The sequence below is a fragment of the Triturus cristatus genome, chromosome 1_1, assembly GCF_964204655.1.
Source record: "Triturus cristatus chromosome 1_1, aTriCri1.1, whole genome shotgun sequence".
Taxonomy (NCBI): domain Eukaryota; kingdom Metazoa; phylum Chordata; class Amphibia; order Caudata; family Salamandridae; genus Triturus; species Triturus cristatus.
In genome coordinates this window covers 89704140-89726596 of record NC_140579.1, presented here as the reverse complement: position 1 = coordinate 89726596, position 22457 = coordinate 89704140, and the positions used below count along the sequence as shown (strand labels likewise).

Genomic DNA, 22457 nt, shown 5'->3' with positions numbered 1-22457 from the left:
ATTAACCTATGAATACATTCAATCTGATAGTATTCAAAACCAGACTAAAGAGGAGCAGCACGGAATGAACAATGGGACTGACGATCTTGACCTTTCCTTTCGTGAGGTGTTGGGAACATTCCCGAAGGCAGGGCTAAATTGGGTTTCGGACTTTAATTCACAATTGTAACTGAGATATTCAGATGAAGTGCTGCAGGAGGTTTCAAAGAATTATCATGTACCCACAGGTTCCTTCCCTTGGGTCCACTTAAAAAGGAGGAAAGGGCAATGAACCGTTGGTAAGGAATAGGTTTCCATATCTGAATGGTTCAAATGAGAAGGATAACCCAGCAGCGCAAACTTTTTCACCTTGGCTTCGATGGTCGCCCTACTGACTACATCTTTGTCCCTGTCCGGCAGTTTGGATTCTATCTGGAGTTTAAAGCAATGGACCATCAGGGAAGCGACCACTGGGCAATCCCTGCCAACCTATGTGTAAGCTTCCCGCAGAAACTAGCAACACGTTTAGATCCACCATTCTTACAGTTCCTGCCCGCGTACCAATTTCGGACTGAATCGATGCAACGACTGGAAGAAATGAAGACAGAATTGATTGGTAAATCTGAATAATCATGTGGTGCGGAAGAAAGGCTAAGACAGAGTTGATGGGTGGTTCAACCATTTGTCAGACCATGAAATCCCATTTGAGGTAGGTAACTAGACAGCACAGCCTAGGGGCTAACAAACATCTATTGAAGATTTGAAGCATTTATATAGTCAGTATAGGCAATTACAAAAATGTGCCTTTTTTATAAGCATTGGCATGAAATGTTAGAGGTAATTCAGGCATGGGATCAAGCAGCATTCTGGCAAAAAGTGAATAAACCTATTTACTCCCATCAAGGGATGCTTACATATATGATGCTGAGGATTCTTGGGTATCACAATTGGAGATTTTGTAGGGTTCCCTGGCAATGCAAGCCAATTTAGAGTTGGTCCCCACTATGAGCATGGAGTGTGATTGGTTACTGGCCAAAGAAATCAAGATGATAAATCGATCGTCTCAAGCTTACCAGGGCAGCAGGGCGGATAATATTCCAGCGTTTTTAATTACAGTAAATATCGATCGGTAGGCTAGGCTTAATGCGCTTCTGTTTGGTTGGATAGCCACAACGGGGAACTATCTTCCATCATATAAAGGATCGGTTATGAAACCAATTCTGAAAAAAAGGGAATGGTAAATGTTCCTCACATTATAGATTGATTAGTCTACAGGATATTTCTGAGAAGGTTTTGCAAAAATCTTACGGACTCCTTTGGAGGGATGGACCTGTAAAAATTAGATCCTTCCTATCGAGCAGAAAGGTTTCCGTGAAGGACACTCGACTGTGGATCGCTGTTTTGCTCGATAGGCTCTTATCAGGAAATCTGTTGCAATACATCTAAAGCTGTGCTACTGTTTTATAGATTTCCGCGCAGCCATTGGAACTGATGCTAGGGGACTATTCTGAGAGAAACTCAGCTACTTGAAGATACCATATGAGTTACTCAGTATGATCCAAGCATTACATACCGACAACTGGGCGCATATAGAGTTGGATAAAACCGGGTGATTTTCCAGGAGGATTGCAAATAGGAATGGTCTTCAGCAGGGGTACATTTTGGCCAGACCCTTTTTAGTTTGCTTTTGACGGATTAACCCGCAGTTTTAAAATTGTATAAATCATTCCCATCAAAAGTGGCGGCTGTACATATCCCTGGTCTTTTGTATGCAGACAATCAGATTTTGTTGACTATACTCCACTGGGTTTGCAAAGAAAGGTCTCTTGATGCTTACAGTAAAACCAATTCCCTGAAAATAAATATGGACAAAACAAAGGTAATGGTTTTCAGGATTAGAGAAACCAATTTTACGTGGTTCCTGGACTCTAATCCAGTGGTAGACTCATAAATATCTTCGGCTGCTACCCACTAGGAATCTAAAGTTGGATGTCCACATGGAGAGTACAAGGACTAGAGCTTTGCTACAAACAGGGTGCCTGGTTAAGTTTAACCAGGTGCATGGGGGCATGTCGCTGGCCCCTCTTATGAAAGGTTAGGAAGGGAAAATCCCTCCTCTTGGGCAGAGGTTATTGCACTCGCCTCGTCCTCCATTTGGAATCCAGTGGAAAGTGCAGTCCTTAAGAGTTTACCAAGTCTTACCCAGGGCCGGACTGGGAAGTGAAAGCAGCCCTGGCAAATTTTACCAGACCAGCCCCCATCCGGCGCATTGCGAGCGAGCGCAGCGAGCGAGCCCAACCTCTACTAGGTTCACCCCCCCCCCCAAGAAAATTTTGGAAACAGACAGTCCAAAATGGTAAATTTTACAGCACATTTTTCATTACATATTCAATTGTATCAGCTTTCAAAGGACAGTAAATAGTAGATGATGACCTTAAAAAGCACCAGGTTACCCACCCAGTCATATGTGTACCCATAGACATTCTTTCAGAGAGCACCAAGAATAGACACAAGTAGTAAATCAGAGAGAACAAAGTAAAAGTGAGACCAGCCCCCCCATGTGTGTGGATGGATGGATGTATTGAGGTATGGAGGGATGGGTGGCTTGATGGATTAGGTAGGTAGTTATGTAGGTAGATAGACAGACAGATGAAGAGACTCCAAGTCCGGCACCACCAATAAAATGTAACCTTAAATGTGGATAGACACTAGACAGACAGCCTGACTGACTCCGGTAACACCCATAACGTTTACATTTAAATGTGGATAGAGACAGACAGACAGAAAGACAGGCTGACTGACTCCATAGAATCCATAGCATGGAAATGACCGTATATGCGTACAATGGAGTATATCGAAGAAAGAACGTGTGACATCAATATTAAAGTAGAAACAAAACAAGAGGGGGTAAACAAAGTTAAATGAAGTAAAATCAGGTCTCGACAAATCAATGCATAGAAGTGTTACTAGAGAGACACAACATAGATCACAGAAACAGACCAGCCTCTAACACGGAGAGGGAGGCCTAACTGGTGTTTACCCTGAGCACATTTTCAAAGCCATAAGAGTGACACATCATGGCATTTAATTAAGGTCATCAAACATATGCCCTTAAAACTACAACTAGAGTAGTCCGCCTTGTGGCCTGCTTGGCGTGAATGCGCGCGCCTTGAGCGCCCGCACCACCCCCAGGTTTTATAGCGCTATGTTTTGGTAACGCAATAAGAAATTGTGTTATTGGCATTTCGCACCATTTTATCCCTTTTTGTGCTCACTTCACAGGTCCCATTCAAAGTGCGGATAATGGACTCTGCTTCCTTTGCCCTCACAAAACAACTTCAGCTGTATCCGCCGTGCATGCCGCTCGCCTGGTGATCAGACCCAGGTTCTGGATACCGTACAGTCACGGATGGGCGCAAACAGCCTTGCCTTTGGCGCCCCTTCAGTACTTCAAAATTTAAAACAGGAAGAAATTGGGGCAGGATAAGAGGCTATCTTCCAACTGACGTCCAATTGCCACTCACTCCAAATTCCCTCACCATTCTAAATTCCAAAAATCAAGCCATATTCATTCTCACTTTCCCTTTTCCAGTTAGGCAACATTCCAACAACAACTCAACTCAAACCTACAAGTCTCATCATAAAAATTAAGTGCTTTGGCTCTTGGTTATGCACAGATATAGATTTAGAGCTCAGGAATGGGCTTGACTGGAAGATGTTTAAACCAGCTCCAAACTACAGGGGGGCACAACTGTAATGGGGATATGCGGCTCTGAAAGCAGCCATCTAGCCTGTAGTCTATTTGGAAAATGACAGAGTGGTACTGTGTTCAGCTCAGCCCGGGCTCAGAATGTTATCCTACAGGCCGAGTGTACTTATGAGCACAGTTCCCTCTAATCTGAGGGTGTGAGTGGTCGCCTATACTGTGCTTTTAATCTGCGCAGTGAGCCTGAGGAAGCGCAAACCACACTGGATGCTATGACAGCCATAAATTACTTCATTAGTCCCTACGTAGTGGAGAGCAGTGATAAAAAATCTGATAGTGTATTTATTTTCAGCCAAGTAGTGCACTGCACAAGGCCTACATAGTTGATTGGGGAAATAGAGAAGAAGTGGCTGCTAGGGACTGTTTATTTGTAGGGATGTGACCAGAGGGGGAAGCTTAGAAGCTACAGCACATATGTATTGCCATGGCAGCTTTAGTTGGTGATTCTACCTTTAGACATGCCAATAGGGTGAATGTGAACACCTGGAGTGCACCAGTCCTGACTCCGCAGGAAAGCATCCCCAAATGACTATAGAGTCCAAGCTAGTTACCAGTTTTCAATTAGTAGCGAGTACAGTATGGCAATCCAGGCTCAAGCCCCCTCTTATTCCATCAGAATGCGCGAATACGGCGTCTGCTCTGCTCCGAGTCCGACCTCATAACCTAGACTAGAGGCAGGAGGTCAGCCCAGCCGAGGCCCGAGCCAGTGCCGCCACCACCACCACCATTGTATCCCTCTCTCTTTTACTACAAAAACATATACCTCCATTTGTGGAGATCTCCACTTCCATGGTTGAAGTCTTTGCACATAAGACATATATCCCTGGGTCATGTACTGTTCAGTCCAAATTCCCTAAGGTATATATTTTTTAAATATCTCCAGATTCTGTTTATCAACCTTTGAAAGGAGTGGTATCTTAAAGTACCATTGTGAGAAGATGGATACCCCTTTAGAGTCTAATATTAAAGGAGTTTTTTTAATGTTTATTTTTTATATAACTGCACAAACGAAACGATATAGAAAATTTCTGCAATAAATGAAGCAATAAATACGATTTCTACATTACAAAGTCGTTCATCAAGAGCATTTCATAACATAGAAGCCTGCTGATGTCGTCAAATCTGTGGATGTAACATTATTTTACTGTATGTCGTTTATAGAGAACATCTGCCAATCTCTGTAATGAAATGCAAATGTTACCTCAAATTGTAATAGATGCAGGGTGGATGGGGACAGCTTGTCTCATGGCCTTAACAACCTATCCCTCAACAAATCTGTTTGACGTTGCATTTTTTCCACATGTTGGATATACGTTGTTGCAATGTCAGGAGAATGGTACATGTGATTCTACTGGGCAATGATAAGCATGTACAAAATTAGTCAGCAGTATCTATATTTACTAATATGGGTATTGCATAGCTTGTAACTTCCAGAGGAAGAGGGAGTCCGACCAAGTCATTTGCAGTGATCGAGCACGGACATCGATTGCTTTGTAAATTAATACAGTAGTCTCGACAAGAGAGAGCAGAGAGACACTCGGTGCTAAAGTGATGAAATAATGGTATTACTTAGAGAAAGTTGATTAAAGTCAAGGTGCACTTAGATATTTAGTTATTTACGTGAAACTGATTATTTCATAATGTAATGCGTTGCAAATGTTTTGATCTAATTTCAGTGGCGGCTGGTGAAGTTTCAAAGTGTGGTGCTGAAGGGCAGGGGGAGCACAGGGTGAGGGGCACGGACACATGAAACAAATAAACACAAACTCACAAAGGCACACTAACCACAGCCCTGTTAAACATAAAACCTCCATGTGCACACATTAAACTAAACTAAAATAGTAGGTTCCAAGAAACAGCCTGGTAACAGACAACATCAGCCACAGGCACCAACACAGACCAGAGGACCAGCAGACTCAAAAGGGCGAAAGAAAGGCAGCATCGAAAACATACTGCCCACAAACAGCAAGACAAAAAAACCCACTAAAAGTATAAACTGTAGTCTATGTTAGCTAGCTAGCGTGTGTACTTTGGCACTGCATGTCTGAATTTTCATGCCAGATCCACGCCTCTCTCTCAATCCCCAATCTCTTTTGCACACACCACAACCCCATCCACCACTCGGGCAATTGCTGCCACCTGTTTGTGCACAACACAAGGCAACTCTGCCCCGCTACTCTCTGCCCTTTTTGTCTCCCTGCACTGGAGTAACACGTCTATATAGTCCACCACCTCGCTCCGAGCCTCTGCCCTATGCCTGGTTACTTAGGCCCCTGCCCGGTTCCGCGACCGCAGTGGATTTATTTTGTGAGCACTGCTCAGGAAATCCACTGCGCTGCGGTCGCGGAACCGGGCCGTGGCCTAACCAACCAGGCTTTTACTTTTAATTCCGGCCCGGTCGCGACGCCCCCAGTCCAATGGCCAATTGCCATGAATTGATCAAACGATCACGCAGCGTACCACACCTTTACCAGTCTCCTATTTGGGTGACTTGGGCGAACAAACATTGATGGCAGCATCCCACTCTGAAAACTGTGCCAGCACCAGGGGATAAAGTCAATTTAAAGGATTTCTTTCTTTCCACTACATCTGTGGCTTCTCTCAGCACTGAAGTGGGGCTTTGAGGGGAGGAAGTGCACTGTGATGGCGTCCCAACAAACTCAGCAGGGCACGAGGAGGAGGTTAGAGTGCTGCGGAGGGAAATACCGTTATCCCAAACTGCTGAAAGTAAGGCGGACAGAGTAGAAAAGCTATTCCTTAAGAATGTGACGATAGAAAGCAGAAGTCCCAGAGCCCTCTGCTGGGCCTCGTTAATTGCCTCTTAAACAGCACGAGTCGCTGTTCTCAATGTGACGTTCTTGCTCTCACTATCTCTCTCACGCTCGCATGCTCTCACACTTCTGCACCCTCACTTTCTCTTTGCGAGAACTGGGCTGATACCTCGTCGGAGTTTTTTTCTTAAAGTTTTTTGGGTCCAATTTGGAATCATGAGAACGCAGCAAGTAACAAAAGAAAGTCCAGAGGCTGATCCCACCCCTTCATTTCCTAGTTCATCTCAATTTCTGGCAGAAGTTAGGAGGGCTCTGCCTGACACTCACCTGCATACGCCGGGCGGCAGACTCACAGGGGCAGGCAGCTAGGCTAGAAATATTTAAATTATCCAGCCTCTCTCTTTCTCTGGCGTAGTGAGGTCCTCTGCCTTGCAGACTCCAGTCACGCGCACTTTCTATTGTGTGACCCCCAATGCGCTTGCGCACGATCACCAGACTCGACCCCACCCTAAGGGGCGCGCAGATTAAAAGAGAGCGCTGCACGTGGTGCGTGCATATCATGGTGCAGAGTACGTATTTTTTAAAAATAATAATTTAGTCCTGGTTACAAATAAAATTTGGTTGACATGACATCACGGATATGGACGGAACCTGCCAGCAGCTGCATTTTATGCAGAGATAGTTGTGCTGGTTTGCTCGATCACGCCGCCCTCAGGGTTCAAATCGGCCCCCCAGCAACAAAACCGGCCCCCCAGCAACAAAACCGGCCCCCACCCAATCCAGCCTACCGGGGGATTGCCCGGTGCCCGGCATTACCAGTCCGGGCCTGGTCTTACCCAGGGAACAATGGTACACGGTATAAAGAGAGAGGTAAACTTGGTACCTTGGCATGTAATGAGTGGGCTGTAACCCCATCGTTTCTAGCTCAGATTGGTGTAATGAGGCACGCAATATAAAAGGTATTGGTGTGTGCTCTCAACGTAAAATGCTCATTATGTCACATTTTGTTGGATTGTTTTTTTATAAGACTGCTGGTATTAAGTTTGAGATGCGGTTTTATGATGTTACAGTGGGAATTTAACGTTTATACCTTCAATAAGCAGTGTTTTAAGTCTGGATTGAGTTAAGCTAGTTTTAAGTGTATGTATTTATAGTTGTTTTTATGACTTTTTATGGACTATTGTTTCAATAAACTTATTGTTACTACTACTACTACATACCAAAGTGCACCAATAGCACAAAACAATAAATGCTCTTTCTTGAAGATAAGATTAGTTCAGATAAGAGAAGCTTAATATGTGGGGGCAGAATAAATTAAGACTAGTGTGCTTTGGGCTCAGTATGGAGCAAAGTACCTCTTTCTCTGGGCACAGAAGCGGTTTCGGGCATAACTGCATGAGGCACCTACACCCTTCCGCACCATGTGGGCCACTGTCAATCCTGAAACAGAAGTGGTTGGAACCTCTGTGGTGGTCACCTGTGGAAATCTTAGTTTGGCTGCCTCTAGCCTAGCCAATGTTTGTGCCGCATTGGTTAGAAGGGTGAACCACTAGACCATACAATGAAACGTCCTGTAATGTGGTCCTGTGAAGAACCACTCTTTCAAGGTGGGAAGAAAAGAGTCAACAAACCATTACATGATGCAATGCAACACTCTCTTTGTACATAAAGCCAATGGCAGCTCAGTAATCTTGTGCGAAAGAACACAAGGGAAGAAACACACTGAGCAACAATCACCAGCTCACAGAACAGAAAGCAGATTTAAATGTCGTTCCGAAGGAACATAGCAAAGGGTGAATGAATAACCTTAAATGTACATGTGGAGACACACACACCTGTTGGGGGAAGAATGCAATCTGTGATTGTGAGGGAGAGTGAGAACAAATATATATGCTTCCTCCATTAATAGAAAAAAATATGTGCACATTCCTTCATGTGCAATTAAAGCCCTTTTTTGGCAATCCGTCCCACATAGGGGTTACCTTTTAAAGAGGTTAGCCCCAAATGGCTAGACCACTTCTTCGGCTAATGGAAACATTGTGTACACACACACTGCTTTGCAATTAACAAATTCCTTTACCGGCAAATCTGTACCAGGAAAGAGTTGAATTTTAGGTCACAGGATACATGTGGATGGACAGGGGTGAATGGCTAGTCTCTCAGTGATGTGTGAGACTGTGTTTGCCTCACATCCCCTCTTAAATGTGCGGAGAAATAACTTTTCTGTGCACTGCCCGAATTATGTTGCTGTTTAGGGCCTTTGATCTCACAGCTTTCAGTCTCCACCAAGCCCCGATGCATGTACCGCCTCTACTACTCCAGGCCAGACAAATCGCTCCTCTCTTCTGTCAGAAAACATTCATGGCTCTCTGTGTGCTAAACTCTTGTCACCCAGTCCCTCTCACTCCATGAAGAACCTCAGGTCATCCTACATGGTTCCCTTTACTTCAGATCAATACATTGTGTACCCTATAATACATTTCACTTTGCCAAGCTCCAATGTTGCATGTACACATGCACATCCTCTGCTTAATATAGTTCCATTGGCATGCATTCTATCTTTCAAATTGGTGTTTGAAACAAATGGAAACCTCACTGTAGGAAAGTAGGATCTGCTTTCATGGTTACCCCCACTTTTATCTGGTGTCATAGTGTTTTACTGACTAGTCTGACTGGGATCCTGCTAATCAGGACGCCAGTCTCAGAGCTTCTCCCCTAAATTGGACATGGTGAGTACTTGGGTACACTCCAGATTCGCTACTGGTGTACCCCAATAAGTCCCTTCTATATGGTACTAAGATACCCAGGGCACAGATACACCAGGGGTCCCCGATGGGCTGAAGCATGTATTATGCCACCCATGGGAAGCCACTCAAAGTATGACTACAGGCCTGCCATTGCAGCCTGTGTAAGTTGGTGCTTGCACCACTTACGACTGATATGAGTTTACTTATATCTGAGCTCACTGCTCTTAAAACCTATAAGTCACCCCAAAGGCAGGCCTTTCAATCCTGAAGGCAGGGTGCTCAGTTATAAGTTTGAGGGTACCCCTGCATGAGCAGGACACTGCTACAATCCACGGATACCATTCTCCCAGATTGTAAGTGCAGCAGCCATTACAATATATAGAATGGCCATGCGTCATTACGAAGGGATGAAAGGTGTCGCCACCTGGATGAAGAAGAGCTGCCTGAAACTCAACTCAGTGAAAACAGAAGTCCTCATCCTTGGCTCCACCCCCTCAGCATGGTGGCCCCCTGCCTTTGGAAACTCCCCCACCCCTATTGACCATGCACGAACTTCAAGTTGGTGGGAATTTGCGATTTCCTAGAAAAATTCACTTTTTTGCATTTTACAAAGTGCCCTTTGGGCATGTTTGTGCGCCACATGTGCACGCATGCATATTTCAAGGGTGCAACAGGGTGTCCTTTTGGCACCCTTGAAATTGCGTTTGCGAGTACCTATTGGGTACCCGCAAATTGCGTATGTCTTCCCATTCATTCCTATGGGACTCTAGGCCCATAGGATTGAATGGGAAGGTATTCCTTAATTGTGTGAATCGCAATTTGAGATTCGCAATTAAGGAATATGTAGGAATCACAATTATTATTGCGAAACCTACATACATTGCATTTTGCGAGTCCTTAGTAGCGAATCGGTAAAATTCGCTATTAAGGACTCACAAACTACAATGATGATACATCTGCCCTATGGGGTCCAGTTTACGAGGTTGGTATGTTTCGACACTAAGGAAGGTTGAAGGTATACTGATCCCCTTGTTCTCTAGATTTATAACCTTTTCTTACCTTCAGTAACTCCACATCCTGCTCCTCACACTTGGAGTCGATCTCTGCGATCAGGTTCCTGAGGGCAGATTGCTGTTCTTCATATTTGGTCAGTGTCTCTTTGAGGTTCTGCACGCTCTTATTCTCTTCCTCCTCCAGGCTGCTGAGGTGACAAGACTTCTCTTTTTCCAAAAACATCTGGAGTTTCTCAAACTCATTAGTGATTTGCTCTCTCTGGCTCTTGAACTTGTCCTGCAACATAAAAATGAATCACACATTCACACAGCTATCACCTCAGAAATATGAAATGAATGTATCGATCCACTCTGAGGCAGACCCATTATGACACAGGTCTGATGCAATGAATGCATCAATCCACTCTGAGGCAGAACCATCATGGCACAGGTTTTATGCAATGAATGCATCAATCCACTTTGAGGCAGACCCATTATGACACAGGTTTGATGCAATGAATGCATCAATCCACTCTGAGGCAGACCCATCATGGCACAGGTTTGATGCAATGAATGCATCAATCCACTCTGAGGCAGACCCGTCATGACACAGGTTTGATGCAATGAATGCATCGATCCACTCCGAGGCAGACCCATCATGACACAGGTTTGATGCAATGAATGCATCAATCCACTTCAAGGCAGACCCATTATGACACAGGTCTGATGCAATGAATGCATCAATCCACTCTGAGGCAGAGCCATTATGACACAGGTTTGATGCAATGAATGCATCAATCCACTCTGAGGCAGACCCATCATGGCACAGATTTGATGCAATGAATGCATCAATCCACTCTGAGGCAGACCCATCATGGCACAGGTCTGATGCAATGAATGCATCAATCCACTCTGAGGTAGAGGCATTATGACCCAGGTTTGCTGCAATGAATGCATTAATCCACTCGGAGGCAGACCCGTCATGACACAGGTTTGATGCAATGAATGCATCGATCCACTCCGAGGCAGACCCATCATGACACAGGTTTGATGCAATGAATGGATCAATCCACTCCGAGGCAGACCCATCATGACACAGGTCTGATGCAATGAATGCATCAATCCACTCCGAGGCAGACCCATCATGACACAGGTCTGATGCAACAAATGCATCAATCCACTCCGAGGCAGACCCATCAGGACACAGGTCTGATGCAATGAATGCATCAATCCACTCTGAGGCAGACCCATTATGACACAGGTTTGATGCAATGAATGCATCAATCCACTCTGAGGCAGACCCATTATGACACAGGTTTGATGCAATGAATGCATCAATCCACTCTGAGGCAGACCCGTCAGGACACAGGATTGATGCAATGAATGCATCAATCCACTCTGAGGCAGACCCATTATGACACAGGTTTGATGCAATGAATGCATCAATCCACTCTGAGACAGACCCGTCAGGACACAGGTTTGATGCAATTAATGCATCAATCCACTCTGAGGCAGACCCATTATGACACAGGTTTGATGCAATGAATGCATCAATCCACTCTGAGGCAGAGCCATTATGACACAGGTTTGATGCAATGAATGCATCAATCCACTCCGAGGCAGAGCCATTATGACACAGGTTTGATGCAATGAATGCATCAATCCACTCTGAGGCAGACCCATTATGACACAGGTTTGATGCAATGAATGCATCAATCCACTCTGAGGCAGACCCGTCAGGACACAGGATTGATGCAATGAATGCATCAATCCACTCTGAGGCAGACCCGTCAGGACACAGGATTGATGCAATGAATGCATCAATCCACTCTGAGGCAGACCCATTATGACACAGGTTTGATGCAATGAATGCATCAATCCACTCTGAGACAGACCCGTCAGGACACAGGTTTAGTGCAATGAATGCATCAATCCACTCTGAGGCAGCCCCATTATGACACAGGTTTGATGGAATGAATGCATCAATCCACTCTGAGGCAGACCCATTATGACACAGGTTTGATGCAATGAATGCATCAATCCACTCCGAGGCAGACCCATCATGACACAGGTCTGATGCAACGAATGCATCAATCCACTCCGAGGAAGACCCGTCAGGACACAGGTTTACTGCAATGAATGCATCAATCCACTCTGAGGCAGCCCCATTATGACACAGGTTTGATGCAATGAATGCATCAATCCACTCCGAGGCAGAGCCATTATGACACAGGTTTGATGCAATGAATGCATCAATCCACTCCGAGGCAGAGCCATTATGACACAGGTTTTCTTATCATTCAACATGTGATGAACAACAGTGCGCTATTAACTGTGTGTAGGAGTTAACGGAAAAAACAGGGAGTCTGTGTTAGTAGAGAGCATGCCGTAGACAATCACAACACAAATGTACGCACGCCTGTGTCCCAAACTCTACCAATTTGGCAACTAGTGCTAAGATTTCACTTTCTTTTTAGCACCTTTAATGGAGAGGACAAGAAGTTCACGCCTTCCATATTACCTCATATTTAGGTTCACTAGAGGTTTTAAAAGGGTTTGCACCAGAGGCTTCTGGCGATTTTAATAATTGCGGGAGCCAACGTGGAAATATGTCCTGAATGATAACCTTTTGTAAAAGATGAAATAATCATTCATGTTATCTGGGTTTTAGGATTGTCCACCTCCCTTCATCAGCACCCATGGGTGAATTTACACCACAGGACGGTGGGACCAACTTTTGAAATTCCAGCTCTGCTCAGAATCAACAACAAGCCTTGGATGTAATGAAGGGAGGTTACAGCAGAGGCTGGAGCAATGCAGGTCCTCTGAATGACCCCTGTCAAAATAAACGCAGGAAATACACCAAAGATTAGGAGGGAAACTGGAGACTACATTAAGTCACCTATGTAGGATTACTTAACACGTAGTTATGCACTTAAACAATATCCTCAACACCATCAACCCTGCACTGTGGTCATATCCCGTAAGAAGAAAGCTATACATAAATCACGGATATGGTTAAAGCAAGGCCTGGGAGTTAATAATCTTTACACACATCCAGACAATAACTGTGGCAAACCCCTGGGTGCCTAGAGGGACTATGTTTAAGGAAGACGCAGGTGATCGTTGCAAAGCACAGTCAGGATGCCCTTAAGACCTGTATGGCTAATCCCCCAGATGAACGCTATGGTCGCCCTTTAAACAGATAAAGTGAGATAATGTTTGGGGTCCTCGCTCTATGATGCTGCTTTATTAATTACTGTTCTCTTACCTCCAGTTGGGTCACTTTCATCTCTTCCTTGCGATGCACTTCAAGAATATCCTGAAGCTTTTTCTTCAAACAGACCAGATAGCTCTGAAACTTCTCCTAAAAACAAGAAAGTCTATATTTTAAAAGCCATAAAGATATTGTGCAACTATCCTTCAAGAGGTTGAGATACTAACACAGGCGGGTGGAATTTTGTAAAATACCTATTCATTCACTTTTTTAACAATTAGTCTATTAAATTTGAAATTTTTGAATATGTCTAGACATTATGTAAACATTACAGTTATGTTAAACCTTTTAAAAATGCAATCAAATACATGATTGTCAAACATACTTTTCAGGTTAGCTAGGCCTCACTAACATGTAAAAGTAATCAGTGTGATTATCCGAAATGGGGGCGGGGAGGTTTGAAGAATATTTGGAGTCCTTTACCTTTTGACAAATGCTCCCCGCCAAACATAAATGACAAAGGATGTTAGTGATGGCCCATTACAGAGAGGCTACTGCTGATCATTGGTTTTAAGCTCAAAGCACTGCTATCCGCATGATGCTTCTTTTAACCAGAGCCTGGCACCCCCCTGGGATCAGTCAAGGTCCCCCTACTGGGGCTCACTCCCCTAGTTTGAAGACCCCTGACCAATCCTGTGTAAACAATCAGCTTGTCCTTTTCGGCACCATGGTGAGATGTGACAAATTATGGCAACATTCACATTATTCAAAAGCACTGACAAGTGCTTCTCTGATTATGTTAGCGCTTATATTATATCAGGGTTTGGACTTTAGCAAAGTTCTGATTTTGAAAATCTACATAGGCCTTGATTATGGGTTGATGGGAATTCCCATATGGAATTCTGTTGCGCTCAATCATGAGGGGGCTGTACTTCCTGCATTTGGATTTACCTGCTCAAGGATCGAAGGACCCGATTTTAGCAGCCGGAAAATCAGTCCAGTAAAATTGGTTTGGAAACCAACTACATTACAGCCTGGACTCGTTTTCCGGCTGCTATCTAACTCCAAGTCATGGCACAAGGGAAGCTTGAAATGCCCCCCTGCTTATAGAAGATAGTCTATCTTGGCCTACCCAACCGGTCCCCCATTCTCAATCGCCCCCCTTGCTCCAAAGCCGTCCTTGCTCATATCAACCACCTGTTAAAACAGGTGGTAAATGTGAGAGATAATCCCCACAGAAACTATAATGCCATAAAGAATTCTATCCGGTAAAACCGGGTCTGCAACCGGTATTTCCCATTCTATATGGATAAACTCATTATTGGAGTTACCGCTAAAGGCTGTTTTTAGGAGAACAGATATACACCCCAGTCAGAGCCATATAACATGTAATTGGGGTCATACAGTCTGGAAATAGGAAAGAAGTGGTAGTGGGATTTCCTGAGAGTCTGCGCACACCTACATATGCCCGTTTATGGGTATTCACTAACTCCTCTCCAATCTTTTCCCACATGGGAAGATGTTGAAAATGTACTCCTGAAAAAGGCAGAAGTACACTTATTCCATGGTGGGAAATAGATTATGAAGGAAAAATGAATTTGCAACTTTTTAATGAAATCAAAAAGTTGCTAGGAGTAATTGTTTCAGGCCTAGTTCTGTAAACTCTTATGAATTCCTGAAAGTTGTAAATCTGAACTAATGCAATAACAGAGGGCGCACTTTGGTCACTTTCATTATAAAAAAATATATTGGCTGCAAATATGATTTACTAAATCATTGCTCTAACAAATGATATTTAGAGTTGCAATTTTCTTTTTGTACATTTTGTTTTGAAAGTAATCACCATTGCTGTTTTCGCGCTTCTGCAAGCATTTGCATACACTCAGGGAGAAATCTGGGAGTATTGCAAGTAATTCCATTGTTAAATTTTGCAAACGTGTTTTTATTCTGAGAACACTGTCAGTGATGCAAGCTGGGCTGTCAGTTGACTGCATTACCTGAAAGCACTCACATCAGCAGTAAAGGCCTGTGCATAGATGAATCAAATGAATACAAACCAGGGAGCCTGGCAATAGGAATTCCATACCCCTGCCACTCTAGGTTTGTTTCCTAACCTCTTGCCGACCGCCGCCCTTCTCCCCAATGAGGGTGTCGGCCATTGGCCAACACTGGGGAGGGTTCTGAAGCCCCTATAGTGCTCTGCACCACAGGGACTCCTATATATATGCAATGTCGATCGATGCACAGGGCGCGCTGACATCATTGCAGTAAACGTCAAAGTAAATACAAGCTGATGGGTTCGTTTTACTTTCATTGAATCAGTGCTCAGGGGCATATCTCAGCCACCACCCCCAAGTATCGATTCTCATGGGGGAGGTATCATTGGAAAGGGAAGACTCTCCCATTCCAAAGGTACTTGTACCCAGTGGATCCGTGCTTGGGAATCGCCACAGGAGAGCGACCCCAAAGCAGGGATCTACCCACTAGCCACCAGGGATAGGGGGAGCAGCTACTTGGGCAAGGACTTGTGCTCCCACTTGGCAATTTTAATATTTCAGCCTTTCTGCCCCCCTGGGGAGCAGATGGGGGCAAATACCCCTGAACTGCCCCACCCAGAGGGTGGAGGGGTGGGGGGGGGGGGGGGGGAGTCAGAAAGCCCACTAGACACCAGGTATTTCTTTTTTAAATTTTAAGTTATAGGGGTGGGGGATGTCCAGCATGGGCATAGCCATGCCCCCACTCCAAGTACATGGGGAAACAGTCTGTCTGTCCCCCTTGGGAGCAAATGTGGGTAATTATCCCCCATCTGCCCTCTAGGGGGCAGACAGCCCACAAGACACCAGGGGAAGTTTTTATTTTTTTTAAATATAGGGGTGGGGCTGCCCACATGCCCCCACATCAACTAAATGGGGCAACAGTACTGCTGCTCCCCCAGGGTGCAGACTGGGGTAATTACCCTTTATCTGCACCCCACCTCCCCGGAAGGCAGAAGACCTATAAGACGCCAGGGAATGGCTTTTTAAATAAATATAGGGGTGGGGGCAGTCCAGCATGGGCATGACAATGCCCCCACCCCAAGTAAATGGGGCAATAGTCTTTCTGTCCCCTTTGAGGGCAGATGGGGTAATTAACCCTAATATGCCCCATAGGGAGTGCTGAAAGCCCACTAGATGCCAGAGAACAAATATAGGGGTGGCATCTGCCCAGAATAGGCATGGCTACGCCCCTCACCCCAAGTAAATAGGGCAACAGTCTTTCTGACCCACACCCTCCCCCGGGAGGCAGATGGGGTAAGTACCCACGATCTGTCCTCCTAAGGAGCAGAAAGCCCACTAGACACCAGGAATTTATTTCCTAAAAAGTATAGGTGTGGGGCCAGCCCGGCATGGTAAATCGGGTAAAAGTCTTTCTGCCCCCTGGGGGCAGATGGGGTTAATTACCAACAATCTGCCCCACAAGGAGAGCAGAAAGCCCACTGTATGGCAGGAATTTATATTTTTAATAAAATAACGGGGTGAGTCTTGCCCAACCTAACATCAGGCAACACCCTCACCCCTAAAACCTCATCAGTTTTTCTGCTGCCCTGCAGATTAAAGCATCCAATCCCAATGGCAATCAAGAGGACATTTGATTGTTTGCGGTGTTTTTCTTTTTTTACATATGGGACAGCACGGTGTGGCTCACTCCCAATAGTGTCCCGTTTGCAATGGTGAACGGCTGCACTTTTTAGGCTTGGGTAGGCTGCCACCTGGAAAAACCAAGAAGACCCAGACAGTGCTGAAAACTAGACAATCGGGGGAGTCCAGGGTGGTGTGATTTGCATGCATGCCACACCATTGTCTTACCCACAATGCCCTGCAAACCATAAACTTGAACTAAAAACACACATTTTCCATGCACGTCCTACCACACAGCATTCCCGCAAGTCTCCTTATTGAAAAATGGTACCTCACGTGTGTGGGTGGGATAAGAGACCTTGACACAAAAGGCCCTTAGGTCCTTCATGGAGAGATTAGCGAAAGGGCAGTTGTGGGATTTGGTGCCCTGCTCGGCCACCACCCATGGAAACCTACCAACTACAGACATTTGTGAAAAGTAGACAACCAGGGGATTCCAGGGTGGTGTGCCTTGCTTGAATCCCACATGGTTTCTTCACGCACAAGGCCCTGCAAACCTCTAACTTTGCCTGAAATCACGCATTTTCTTTACATTTTTGTGATGGAAACTTCTGGAATTCTCAAAATTCCTAACATCCAGCATTGCCCTACCTGTGCCGATAAAAACGCTGCACTACGTCTGTGGTTGGGCCTAGTGCCTGCGACAGGAACAGATCAAACCAAGGTCAATGGGAGTCCCCATGCCCGAGAATCGCACCGCCAACTTCCTCTCCCACATCCTCCGACCGCTGCACATAGAAGCCAGAACTTACATCCGTCCCTGCAGTCCCCACATCCTCAGGTGTAGGCCACTACTTGCTCCTCTTCCAGAACCTCAGTAGCCTCCAACTGCAACCTATTACTGATCCTGGCAGCAGTTTTCTATGAGGACATTGTGAGTTTCTACTGAGTGGCCAGCACCACAATTCAGGTAGAAATAATCTACGAAGAGAAATTAGCGCATGCACAGTTTAGCAGTATGACTGGCCAACACAATTATATTGTTTAAGTAAATAGGCAGTCATACCCGCAGTAACATGCAGAATAGGTGAAAAAGGTTCTACATCTCATTTGCTAATGATTTCTTCATTTGAAGGGGATCAACCAAGCAGAATGCACATAGTTTGGGAAGCCGTGTGACGGGTGAAGATACAATAACCTGTAAATACATAGAGGTTACAATGGAAATGTGCTTCTGAACACACTGGTCAAGCAATGCACGGATAGTTATCACTGCTATAGTATTCTTGAGAAGTACATGTCAGTTTATAAACAATACATAAATGCTATAGTATTCTTCAATAAGAAATCATATTATTGGTTGAGGGGGGGGTTGTGAGCCCTTCTTAAGCAACAACCGCAACCCTTGTCAAGGCAAACCACTAAAGGCACAAAATTAATCTGTGCTTAACCCTCATGCACCTAGGCAGAAAGCAGTCAGGCTTAACTTATAGGCAAAATGTAAACTATTTATGTAGCACACAAACAGCAATAAAATGAAAACACAACACAGTAAAAATCCCATATAGATTCGGATTTAATATATCATTTGTGAGCAAAACGACAAAAATACAATTGTTAGAACCGGAGATATGCCGTCATCAAGATTTGGCTAAAATAGCACTTAGAAGGGCAAAGTGCCAGCAGGGTTTATGTGGTCACGCTAGACTAGGACAAAGTTACATGTTCAGACCTACCACGATGGAGTGCAGGCTGGGTATAGGATCAAGTTTGGACCACAGAGTTGTACCTCATGGCCGTGGTGATAGGGCTATGCAGCATGGCTTTGTGTTGCTCGGCGTCCATTCTGATGAAGCTTTCAGCTGTGCGGAAAGGCTTTGCATGGTTTTGAATCACTTGCCGCCTGTTCTCATGGAGCTTTCAGCTGTGATGTGAGGCTTTGCATCAATGGTTCCGATGAAGCTTTTAGCTGGGCGGGGAGGCTTTGCGGACCGTGCATCGGTTCCAATGAAGCTTGCAGCTGTGTGGCACGGTTTTGCATCGCTTCACACTGGATTTGATTAACCCTTCAGTTAGGCTATGATGAGCTCTCTATGATGCCAGTCAAGGGTCCACTACTTGTGGAGACACCACTTGGGGATCAGGCTCTCATTCCAGCAGAGGCCAGCAGGCCTCAGAAAGGTTCAATCAGGTTCAGAGCAGCAGGTCAGCTGGGAATTTGTATGGCAGCCTTTGGATCTTGTTGTGTCCCTGCAGCTCAGGGGGTCAGCAAACTGACCCGTGGAGCCATTCAGGTAGCCTGGGGTAAAGACAGCAGGTCCAGTCTTCCTTCTCAGACAACAAGGCAGTCCTCAAGCAGCAGAGAAGTCCTCTATCAGCTGGGTAGTCCTTCTGTAGTGTCCACAGGTCCAGGATTGATTTGAGGAGTTGGTCTGAGGGTCCAATATATGTATAATGATGCAAAAGGAGGGACAAGACAGACGGGCTTATTTAATGAGGTCCAGTGTACAGGCCCCAATAATCAAGAACAAAACTGGGTACAAAGTTCCTCTGGTGCATAGAAGAGGTTGCTCAGGACGTCAATGCCATTATACAGAACCGGAAAGGCCTAGTAGTAACTTGGGAAATTCCCTTGGTTGAACTAGAGCTCTCACACACCCAGCAAGCTGGGTGTCATGCTTCATCATATGAGCTCTGCCCCTCGTCAAGGCGGCGATGCAATCCTTGACGGGCACCCGAACCGGGGCTCTTTATCGGGGATCTTCTGTTTCTGCCGGTTGGTGCATGGGGGTGAGGGGCCTAATGAGTGTAGATGTGTGGAGGAGTGAGGTTAAAACGGGTCAGTTAGTCCATATCAATAGTTTATTCGGAAGGTAAACTACCCGAATAAAATGGTGTAGAGTGGCTAGTGTACTAGAGAAGGTGTCTAGTCATGAAGCTCTACTCTATAGATAGACATGTTTCGTGCCTCGTGTGTCAGGAGGATCTAGGCACTTCTTCAGGATCATAAGCAACTATCTACACTACGTGGAGAGGTGTATTCTACCTACCACGTCTTCAGGTGCGTTGCCTGCGGACAAGGGTGAAAAATTATAATACCAGATAACAATCTAAACAATTCTCTACTAAATATCAACAAGGATTATCACCAAGGTGAAAAAACGCTATTAAGGTTATAGATGCATAGAGGTAAATCAACTCTTTAATCATTATAGCGTATGGTGTCTATTTACACCAAGTGTGTAAACCAAAGAATAAGAGGCGTGCAATTAAAAAATATTTGAAAAAACATGTATTAAAGGTGAGGAATAATTCAACACTCATGGACAAGGGGATTGCAACTGCGAACTCACCTAGTGGGTTGCTAGAAATTGCTAGCAACAGTCCTGGCGGTGACTAGAGGACACCAGTTGGGTCCTGTAGAAATGAAAGCGTCAAACAATGGGGAATAGGGGGTTAGGGAAGCCTGGTACATGACGCGAGTAAAGCAGGCAATCAGTCAAACCAAAACTGACAGTAGTATGGTAATCAGAGGTACTGCTAGGATGCTGAGTGGAGACTCAACCGTGTAAGGCGGGACCCACTCACACCGAACAAGAGCCGCACCGCAAGGAGTGTGTCGAGCGGTCTGATCGGGGCCGAGGGTACGGCCGTTTACAGGCGGAGGAGAAGCTCACCAGGAGAGCCCAGAAGTAGCTCTCGAGAGCAGTACGAAGAAACCAGAGTCTGGAGCTAAAGGTATACTCACCCGCGTTGAATCACGCTAAGCTGTAACACCTACCCAATACCGCCAGGAACCGGGGTGGTGACGGGAGTGGATAACACGGAGAGATATACCCTCAGTTTCCTGATAAGTATCGTGAAAGGGGGGTGTGGTGCGGACATGGCGCGTCACCATAGTGATCACGTGAGTCGTAGGGTCACGTGATGTCGCCAGAAACTATGGCGGACATGTTGGAAAGGGGAGATGGTCTAATCCTCACATACCGAGTTCTAAGCACAAAATGGCAAAGGATGCCATTGGCGGACATGTTAGTGAAGAGATGTCGTGAGGTATGCCGATAAAGAGAGTGTATTATAACAGAGACTAGCAGACAATACACATAGGTTAATGATTTGCTGAAAGGTAGGTACCAAGAAGACAGAACATCGCAGAATAGATTGGAATAGTCTGCGCTAGTTATCCCAATGCCGTCAACAGTGTTAGGAAGAGACTGTGTAGGAAAAGGGAACAGTGCCAATGAAGTAGTGACAACAGGAAGGCCAACTATTGGTGGATAGCCTCTAAACCATATAGTGCGATAATTCAAGCAAGTAATGGCAATGTTGGAATTGGGTTATATAATGGATGATTAAGAAATAGAACTCCATGGGATTTCATCATTCAAACCCTCAGTGTGGCTCGCTAATCTGTGTACCCATCTCTGTTCGATCCTAAACAAGGATTGTTTGGAAATATGTTGGTGAGCTTCCAATACAATCCAGTGTAAGGAATCAGGGGAATGTTGAGTCTCTGTAAAGTGTCTGTACATTCTCGTAGTGGCTCGTTGGCAACGAATGTTACTTCTATGTTCGGTGATGCAAACTTTGACCGGACGCATGGTCATCCCTATATATTGTAGACCACAAGGGCAGGTAATCAGGTAGATACACTGTCTAGTGTTACAATTAGTATGTGTTTGGATGGACCACTTGAAGTTGGATCGTAATATCACTTCTTTGGTCAGTGTTGTGTACTTACAGACTGTGCAAGTACCGCAGGGATAATGTCCCTTCACAGGTGGTAGACCCCATAAAGTGGTTTGTGTCACATCAGCATGGGTCCTGGGTCTCGTATGGATCAGAATGTCTCGCAGGCTACGGGTTCTGGTGTATGCAAATCTAGGTTTTGGTATCCTTAAGTCTCCTGTATTCAAGATGTTCCAATGTTTCAAAATGATCTTCTTGGTTGGAACTGAGGTGGCTGTGTAGGAGGTGACACATGTAATTGAGTCTACTGGTGGTTTGGAGTGGACTTCTAGTAGTGCTTCCCTAGAGTTATTTCTGGCTCTCTTCATAGAGTCATTGATCACTTTAGTTGGATACCCTCTAGTCGTTAGATTGGTAGCTAGAATTGCGGACTCTTTCCTATAGTCAGTGGTGGATGTGCAGTTGCGTCTAATGCGCAAGAACTGTCCAAAAGGCAGATTGTCTTTGAGAGCCCTAGGATGGTGGCTCTGATATAGGAGTAAGCTGTTACGATCAGTGGGTTTCCTATATAGACTAGTGGAGAGCTCCCCCTCAGATAGTCTAATGTTTAGGTCAAGAAATGCAACATTGGTTTCTGAAATGGTGTGAGAAAAATTCAGAAAGGTGTTTTGTTGATTAA

The 22457-nt window shown here is 45.1% G+C and overlaps 1 protein-coding gene across 1 annotated transcript in view; it reads right to left on the bottom strand.

Annotated features, from left to right (window-relative positions):
- Positions 1-22457, bottom strand: part of LOC146869567 (E3 ubiquitin-protein ligase TRIM39-like) — a 164672-nt gene that overhangs the window by 111160 nt on the left and 31055 nt on the right. The window contains exons 2-3 of the mRNA XM_085606262.1: positions 13527-13622; positions 10323-10553 (exon numbers count right to left, since the gene is read on the bottom strand). Coding sequence (XP_085462388.1) covers positions 10323-10553; positions 13527-13622 — 327 coding nt within the window. The remainder of the gene's footprint in view (positions 1-10322; positions 10554-13526; positions 13623-22457) is intronic.